Raw genomic sequence first — 8,480 nt, 5'->3', positions numbered from 1 at the left:
GAGGGTCTGTGCACCTAAATAAACAAAATGTTTCTATTTGTTTAGTTCACACTGTGACACATTAATACAGGTAGAAAATGTTTTGCCTGTGTCATCTTCAGTGTACAATAGTTTTTCAATTTCATGTTCAAATTCTTTTAACTTTTCATTAACAATGAGCATCAATGTGTGCCAAAGTTACATATTCATTACAATTATATTATTTTAGAAATGTTATTTAAAATTCTTATTTGGTTTAAAGATAAATTATTATACATTCAAAGTAATTTCTGTAATATTAGCGAATCATATAATTTTTACCATAGCTGTTGATTTTGCTTTGATGGACGACATCCTAAATAGATATATACACATATACAATATACACAAATAGTAGTTTTATCATTTCTTTCTTCACTGTGATTTTGTGCTGCTATCTGATTTTTAGTATTTTTTTCACTGATACTTTGATTTCTTGTGTTTGCAAAACATATATAATTGGATTCAACATGGGAGGAAAGATGGAAGTCAGACACATGCTTATAATTTTAGCATTTGGATGTATAATTTCACTTATAGTGAGTGAGATTAATACTGGGAGAAAAAAAATTGCCACTAAAGAAAGATGAGCTGTGCAGGTTTTAAAGGCCTTCACTCTTTCTTTAACTGTAGCTACTTTAGACAATGCATAGCCAATACATGAATAACTTAACAAGATGAATATCAGTGGAATCCAAAGAATAAGAACTGGTAAGAAATAACCAATAACAAAACTGGGAGTCTTGTCTTCACAGATTAGCTGGTATATCATACTGTAATCACAGAAATAGCTGTTAATCACCACAGATTTATAGCAGGAATATCTTGTGAGAAAACCAACTGCAATAAGTGTAACTGTTATGGCAAAGAGCCAGAAAATGGCAATCAAAGAAAACATGAACCTGTGGGTCACCTTCACTTGATAATGTAGTGGGAAGATAATAGCTATCAGTCTGTCATAGGAGAGTGCAACCAGATTAAGAGCCTGCATTGAAACACAGGCATAGCAGAAAAACATAAATGTCAAGCAGTCATTATATGAGATGTAGGGATGGTAAAACAGGAAAATGTCAAAAACCTTTGGCACCAAAGCAGAGCTACTGATCAGGTCTGCAAATGCTAAATTAAAAACTGCTACATATTTTGGAGTTCTCAGATTATGATCCAAGCATATTACAGCCATCACAGTTGTGTTTCCCAACACTGAAACTATATAAACAAAAAAGAGAAAGATATAATAATAACTGATATTAGGTATACCAATAAACCCACTTATTATGAAATATGTAGGACGTATAAAAGTCATGTTAAACCCCATAAACTCCCCAGCAAATATGTCCATAACAGTGATTTATAGAGAGAAGCAGCCTCTGTGTTTTCTAATGTACAGTGCAGTGAGCTTGTCTCTCAGTATTTGGTTTTAAGGTTCTGTCAAGGCTTTAACTTTGTTGAGAGAGGTTGCTGCCATGAGAAACAGCCCTCCTCTATATGTCTGCCAAATACAGCCAGCATATGTTCCCCTGGGTTCATTGTTTGTGAGCCACTCCACCGTAAAGAGAAATATTACAACCAACCATGTGAAAATGCAGAGAGGTCCCTTGTATCATCGATACACAACAAATACATTTACAAAAAGTTGGTGAACATAGTAAACCATTTAGCAACAAATGTTGATGGAGCTAAAAAATGGAGTTCAAAGAAGAGTGAATATTAGATTTACATTTGTCAAATGACCACAGAAAATTGTATTTGGCTTAAGTGTTAAAAGTCATACTATAACAACCAAGTCACCAAAACACACAATACACTCAAGATCATGACCGGCAGTCAGTAATATGCAAACGTGAATTGCAATTAATGAAATGAGTTAGGAGGTATCATTTACTACTTCTTTGACAGGTAACACTGCTCTACAAATTTTGGGAAATTATCAACTTCTGTGATAAAATGTGCTAATTCTTACATATTTTGCTTAGATGAATTAGCAAACAAGTAAAAAGGTGCTAGTTTGCTAAAGTTCTGAAGTTATTTCACTATAAAAATGTATAATTATCTGCACACAGGGGGGTGTATTTGCCTACAAGGGAGGGGGGTGTCTGATGATCATGATCTCGACATAGTATAGTGCAACAATGAAAATTAATTTATCTTCAATGTCCAGTGGCAAATGTCCAGGTTCTGATGTTGATTTTCGTGAAAAACTGGTCTGTGGTGTGGGTATGGTTATCCACTTTGCATTTTAGGTTCGAATTCTGGGACAAAGCAAGAGTTGTTGTACTATATGGATGCTTATAAACGTGTTGAATACTACAAGATAATACACCGTATTATTTATAACCTAATAGATGTTTCAGTTGGTTTTCTCTGTATAAAAAGCCCAAATGTGAGAATGGATACTCATTAAAGGGTGCCCTGCCCTTTACCTCTAAGCTAAAAAATTTTTGCTCTGCAGAGCACGTTTGTCTTGGCTAGAAAAATAAAGATGAATCCTTGTTTAATCTGATTTTATAGTTTGTATTCTGTAATTATCTGATATTATTCACATTATATTTCATAAGCTTTAAAACTGTATAATACTGAGGATGTATCTTAGTAGTATAGTCTAGGAAGCTGGAGAGCAATGGGACCAACTCAGCCACAATTCGATCAGTTTTTCGAAATTCGAAAGTTTTGCTATTGGTATCAAAAGATAAATTTATATTGATTGATGCTGCACCATTCTCACTGCTATATCACATTTTGCAGAAAAGTTATAGAGCATAATCACAAGAAACATCTACTGATGAAAACCATCTCTAAAGACCAAGATCAAGAGTAGTTGATCTGCTTTAAGCTAGAAAGCAATATAGGTATAAGTTATCTTGAAATGTTTAACCCAATGGAGACACTGTTGAATCACCTAAAGAGAGCTGCTTACACCGGACATCCCACCAAAATGTCTGAGCTGAAGCATTTCTGTACAGGTTTGATTCAAACCTAAAGAAATCCCTTGCTTGAAGTCACTGCTGCCAAAAGAGGTTCAACTAGTTATCAACACCAGTGTTCACTTACTTTTTCCTCCACCTTTATGATTGTTTCATGGGTTTCTTCAGTACAGGTATTAGAAATTAGAATTAGAACAAGAACGTCAAGCAGTCAGTATATGGGATGTAGGGATGGTCAAACAGAAAAATGTCAAAAACCTTCGGCTCCAAAGCAGCTACCAATCAAGTCCATAAATGCTAGTTTTAAAACTGCATTTTCTACACTTTGTAGAAAATGTTAATTTTGTGAAATATCTTGCAAACAAGGAGATGCATACATCATCACTAAAGCCTTATCAGTAGCTTTTTGTGTTCATCTTTGTTACACAAGTAGCAACTAATATGTGGGTAGCAATCATGTATAATGTTTCAGTAGTGGTTCTATAACAAGTGTTATTTCATTGATGAATATGAATGAATATGAATGAATAAGTTTCATATTTATGCATATATGTTGGCATTATATTAAAAATGCAGTACTATTTGTAACAGTTAGTTTATATCAATGCAAATAATGCCAAATAAAAACACTCAAAATATCACTCACATTATTTTTTTATTGCAATTTCAGAACCCACTCTGATTTTTAAACCTTTTCACAGATTTTTTGAAGAACATTAAATGATTGGGTTCAATGATGGCGAACACAAAAAAACAGAAACAAACACTAAAATCACTGTTACTTTTCAATTGCAATATTGGACTGTAATCTGATTTATTTCATTGATGAATACAAGTTTCAGTTTTATAATTTTATGCATATGTGTTGCCATTATATTAAAAATGCAGTACTATTTGTAACAGTTAGTTTATGTCAATGCAAATAATGCCAAATAAAAATGCTGAAAACATCACTCACATTATTATTTTTTTAATTGCAATTTTGGAACCCACTCTGATTTTAAACAACCTTTTCACAGATTTTTTGATTTCCTCTGTCTGAAGAACATAAATGATTGGGTTCAATGTAGGAGGAAAGACAGAAGTCAGAGAGAGGTTTATAATCCTGGCATTTGGATGTATATTTCCAAAGTAGACAAAAGTGATTATTATTGGGAGGAAATAGATTGCCACTAATGAAAGATGAGCTGTGCAGGTTTTCAAAGCCTTCACTCTTTCATGAACTGTGGACACTTTAGTCAAAGCATAGCCAATATAAAGGTAAGTAAACAAAATAAATATAAGTGGAAGCCAAAGAATAAGAACTGGTAACAAAACACTAATGACATAGCTGGGTGTACTGTCATTGCAGGCCAGCCGGTAAATCTGGCCATGGTCACAGAAATAACTGTCAATAACTACAGATTTGCAAAAGGAAAGTCTTGTGAGAAGACCTGCTGCAATAAGTACAGAGATTATAATAAAGAGCCAGAAAGAGACAATTAAAGAAAACATGAACCTGTGGGTGATCTTCACTTGATAATGCAGTGGGAAGATAATAGCTATCAGTCTGTCATAGGCAAGTGCAACCAGGTTAAGAGCCTGCATTGAAAGGCAGGTAAAGCAGAAAAACATAAATGTCAAGCAGTCATTATATGGGATGTAGGGATGGTCAAACAGAAAGATGTCAAGAACCTTCGGCACCAGAGCAGAGCTACCAAACAGGTCAACAAATGCTAGATTAAAAACTACTACATATTTTGGAGTTCTCAGATTAGGATCCAAGCATATTATCCCCATCACAACCGTGTTTGCTAGCAGTGAAACTACATAAAGAAAAAGAAGAAACACATAATAATAGATAACATTTGGGATACCAGAAAAACCACTTATTAAAAAATATGCAGGACGCACCAAAGTGATGTTCTTCCCAAGAGCTGAGTTGAAAAGGTTCATTGTCAAATTAATGTAACTTCTTCTGTCAACAGTACAATGATCCATGTAAAGTAAATGGATGTCCTCTTCACCGCTCGCTCAAGCTTTAACTGTTCTCACAGGAGTAGCTATTGTGATCTTTCGACAAATACGATCATTGGATGAACCCCCTATGTGTCTCTTCAATGTATCTCACAGAAACTGTTGTTTTTCTCAAATTACAATTCAGATTAATATAAAATACTACACTTGAAGCACTATGCCATGAACAAAAGTCATTCTACAAATGTGTTGTTATAAAACACCTTCTTAAAAGAAGTAGGCTGAACGAATGGGCTGAAATATAGCCAACTATTGTTTTCTGAGACCTGCTAGATGAGGCCCAAAAAGGTGTGAAGGTCGAAATTGAGTAGGATAGGTAGATAACAACTATATACTTATATTTTATTACTGCCGATATATATCAAAAATATATGCTATGCTACTTTCCAGTGGCACAATTGTGATTTTCTAAATGGCCTATAACTCATCAAATGTTACTTAAAAACAAGTAATGGATATTCCAACATTCATTTGCTGGAGATTATTTTATGCAATTCATTCATCACATATTTGGAATGCCAGTGATCATTTGTATTTAATTAATTCTTCTCATATTTACCACATACACGTTCATGGATTAACAATTAAAACTACAAACCTACTATGTTGCACTGAACTACATTACCTCACTATGGCATCTCTACAATAGAGCTTTTTTTTTTTCCATTTTAAAAGGTAAATGTATGAGTTGAAATCCTACAGATGCAAAAAATCAATAGATGGTGGAAAAGAAACACCGTAACTGGCACATTTTAAAAGCACTGTTGAATAAAGTTCATCCAGATATTAATTTAAAACCACAGTAGTATGTACAAAAATATTTGCCCTCGTTTCGTTCATACAGCACTACATAACAGTAAAGTTGATTAGGCTAAATACAAAAAGTACATTTAATGTTTATTTCTGTCTATATCTGTCAGCAACAACCTGTAACATTTATGTTACATCTTACTAAATTTTACATTAGCTAATAAGACAAATAAAAAAAAAAAAACAGCAACATAACCAAGAACAAGAACACCAAACCAGAGCTACCAAACAGGTTGACAAATCATAGATTAGAAATGGCTACATATTTTGTGGTTGTCAGATTATGATCAAATCTTATTATCCCATGCACAACTTCGCACAATATCAGCAAAGAATATATAAAAATATTTATAAGAACACGTGGTAATATATAATATTTAGTATGCCAGAATAACCACTTATATAAAAATATGCAGGGTGCACAAAGATGATGTTTTTCCCAAAATGTGAGTTAAAAAGTTTCATTATAAAAAATTATATAAATTTTTCTGTCAAAAGCACAATGATCCATGTAAATAGATGTCCTCTTCACCGCTCGGTTAAGCTTTAACTTTCTGACAGGAGTAGCTGCTGTGACGATGTGACAAATGCAGTCAATAGCTGATACTGTGTAACTCACTCAACATCAGAGAAACCCTTCTAAGGCAAATATACTCACTATATACATTCAAAACAATGAGACCTTCAAAATGTAAACCTCTGCATAATGTACAGTCTATCACACAGTTCTATACTTTTGATTATTTATTTGGGTAGGGGGCTATGTTGCAAATAATTTACATTTCAGTAATTGTTTTAAATATTTAATGAATGCATACAAACTCATTTTTCATAAATTTCTGTAATTTTATAATCAAACCAAATCCAATATTTACTTGTTTCACCATAAGACAAATTATGCCAAACACAAAAAACAAACACAAATATCATTACTTTTCAATTGGAATTTTGGTATGCAATTTAACTTTAAATAATTTTTTTACAGATTTTTTGATTTCTTCTGTCTGAAGAACATAAATGATTGGGTTCAACATGGGCGGAAAGACAGAAGTCAGAGAGAGGTTTATAATCCTGACATTTGGATGTATATTTCCCATGTAGACAAAAGTGATTATTATTGGGAGGAAATAGATTGCCACTAATGAAAGATGAGCTGTGCAGGTTTTTAAAGCCTTCACTCTTTCATGAACTGTGGCTACTTTAGTCAAAGCATAGCCGATATAGAGGTAAGTAAACAAAATAAATATAAGTGGAAGCCAAAGAATAAGAACTGGTAACAACTTCCCAATGACATAGCTCGGTGTACTGTCATTGCAGGCCAGCCGGTAAATCTGGCCATGGTCACAGAAATAACTGTCAATAATTACAGACTTACAAAAGGAAAGTCTTGTGAGAAGACCTGCTGCAGTAAGTGTAACTGTAATGGCAAAGAGCCAGAAAGAGGCAATCAAAGAAAACATGAACCTGTGGGTGATCTTCACTTGATAATGCAGTGGGAAGATAATAGCTATCAGTCTGTCATAGGCAAGTGCAACCAGGTTAAGAGCCTGCATTGAAAGGCAGGTAAAGCAGAAAAACATAAATGTCAAGCAGTCATTATATGGGATGTAGGGATGGTCAAACAGAAAGATGTCAAGAACCTTCGGCACCAAAGCAGAGCTACTCAACAGGTCTGCAAATGCTAAATTAAAAACTGCTATATATTTAGGACTTCTAAGATTATAGTCAAGAATTATTACAGTAATCACAGCTGTGTTTCCAAGCACTGAAACAACATACATAAAAAAGAGAAAGACATAGTAATACTTAATATTAGGTATGCCAATAAAACCACTTATTATGAAATATGCAGGATGCACAAAGGTGATGTTGTTCCCAAGAGCTGAGTTGAAAAAAATCATTTTAAAAGTTATGCAACTTTTCCTGTCTACGGTACAATGATCAGTGTAGATGGATGTCCTCTTCAACGTGTCAGTGGTGTATCCTTTTATTCTCTTAATGACGAAGGAGTCAACCTTTAACTGTTCTGACAGGAGTGGCTAATGAGAGCAGCTTTTCACTGACATGACAAACAGGGCCAATGCCAGATATACTATATACTATATACTACAGGTCTATACTATATAAGCCACTTCTCAAACCCTTTTTTATATATACTCACACATCCAAATGACTTATGACATATTCTCAGACTATTCAAATGGAAGCCAATGCAGAATCCAGAGTATATAACACAATTTTGGAACTGACATCAATAGACAGTCCAGCTATTACATTGTATCTTGCCCATGCAGTAGCAGAACAGTGCCATAATTCAGTTTCAAACTGTATGACTTGCCTGAAATAGTAAATGCTAACAATGTAATAAACAATCAATAGGGTGACAACTAATCCAGGTTACCCTCGATTGGGAAACTCTCTCAAATCTCACTGAACCATGCAGTAGTACACAAAACAGGATCCTTTTCATGTATTTACTTTTTTGTCCCTGCAGCAGACACATCTGACCAATAAGCAGAGAGGACATTCTGGTACACTTGGATTTTTCTCTGTGTGAGAAGTAAATATTCTGATATTCAGCAGACTCCATCAAGACAAATTAATCAAACACAAACTGGTAACAGTAATGGGTTTGCTGTATAAACTTGCAGTTATATATAGACTGTAATATTGCACAATCTTATTTGATTTCATAATAAATTATTACAATCC

General features: G+C 33.9%; 3 protein-coding genes across 3 annotated transcripts; all 3 read right to left on the bottom strand.

Moving 5' to 3' along the window:
* Positions 1 to 412: 412 nt before the first annotated feature.
* Positions 413 to 1,360, bottom strand: LOC113143377 (olfactory receptor 1500-like). Its single transcript, XM_026328965.1, has one exon. The coding sequence runs from the start codon at positions 1,358 to 1,360 to the stop codon at positions 413 to 415; it is 948 nt and encodes a 315-aa protein (XP_026184750.1).
* Positions 1,361 to 3,896: 2,536 nt separating this feature from the next.
* Positions 3,897 to 4,877, bottom strand: LOC113143135 (olfactory receptor 1-like). The gene has a single exon (XM_026328606.1). It carries the CDS (start codon positions 4,875 to 4,877, stop codon positions 3,897 to 3,899), a length of 981 nt encoding a protein of 326 aa, XP_026184391.1.
* A 1,820-nt stretch (positions 4,878 to 6,697) lies between these two features.
* Positions 6,698 to 7,669, bottom strand: LOC113143323 (olfactory receptor 52K1-like). Its single transcript, XM_026328879.1, has one exon. It carries the CDS (start codon positions 7,667 to 7,669, stop codon positions 6,698 to 6,700), a length of 972 nt encoding a protein of 323 aa, XP_026184664.1.
* Between the last annotated feature and the right edge of the window lie 811 nt (positions 7,670 to 8,480).

This window comes from Mastacembelus armatus, chromosome 14 (genome assembly GCF_900324485.2).
Source record: "Mastacembelus armatus chromosome 14, fMasArm1.2, whole genome shotgun sequence".
In the NCBI taxonomy this organism is placed as follows: Eukaryota; Metazoa; Chordata; class Actinopteri; order Synbranchiformes; family Mastacembelidae; genus Mastacembelus; species Mastacembelus armatus.
This window is presented reverse-complemented; position numbering and strand designations above follow the sequence as displayed.

What these genes read in the sequence shown, in the direction of transcription:
- LOC113143377 (XM_026328965.1), bottom strand. Translation starts at nt 1,360, where the DNA reads ATGGACATATTTGCTGGGGAGTTTATGGGGTTTAACATGACTTTTATA.
- LOC113143135 (XM_026328606.1), bottom strand. Translation starts at nt 4,877, where the DNA reads ATGAACCTTTTCAACTCAGCTCTTGGGAAGAACATCACTTTGGTGCGT.
- LOC113143323 (XM_026328879.1), bottom strand. Translation starts at nt 7,669, where the DNA reads ATGATTTTTTTCAACTCAGCTCTTGGGAACAACATCACCTTTGTGCAT.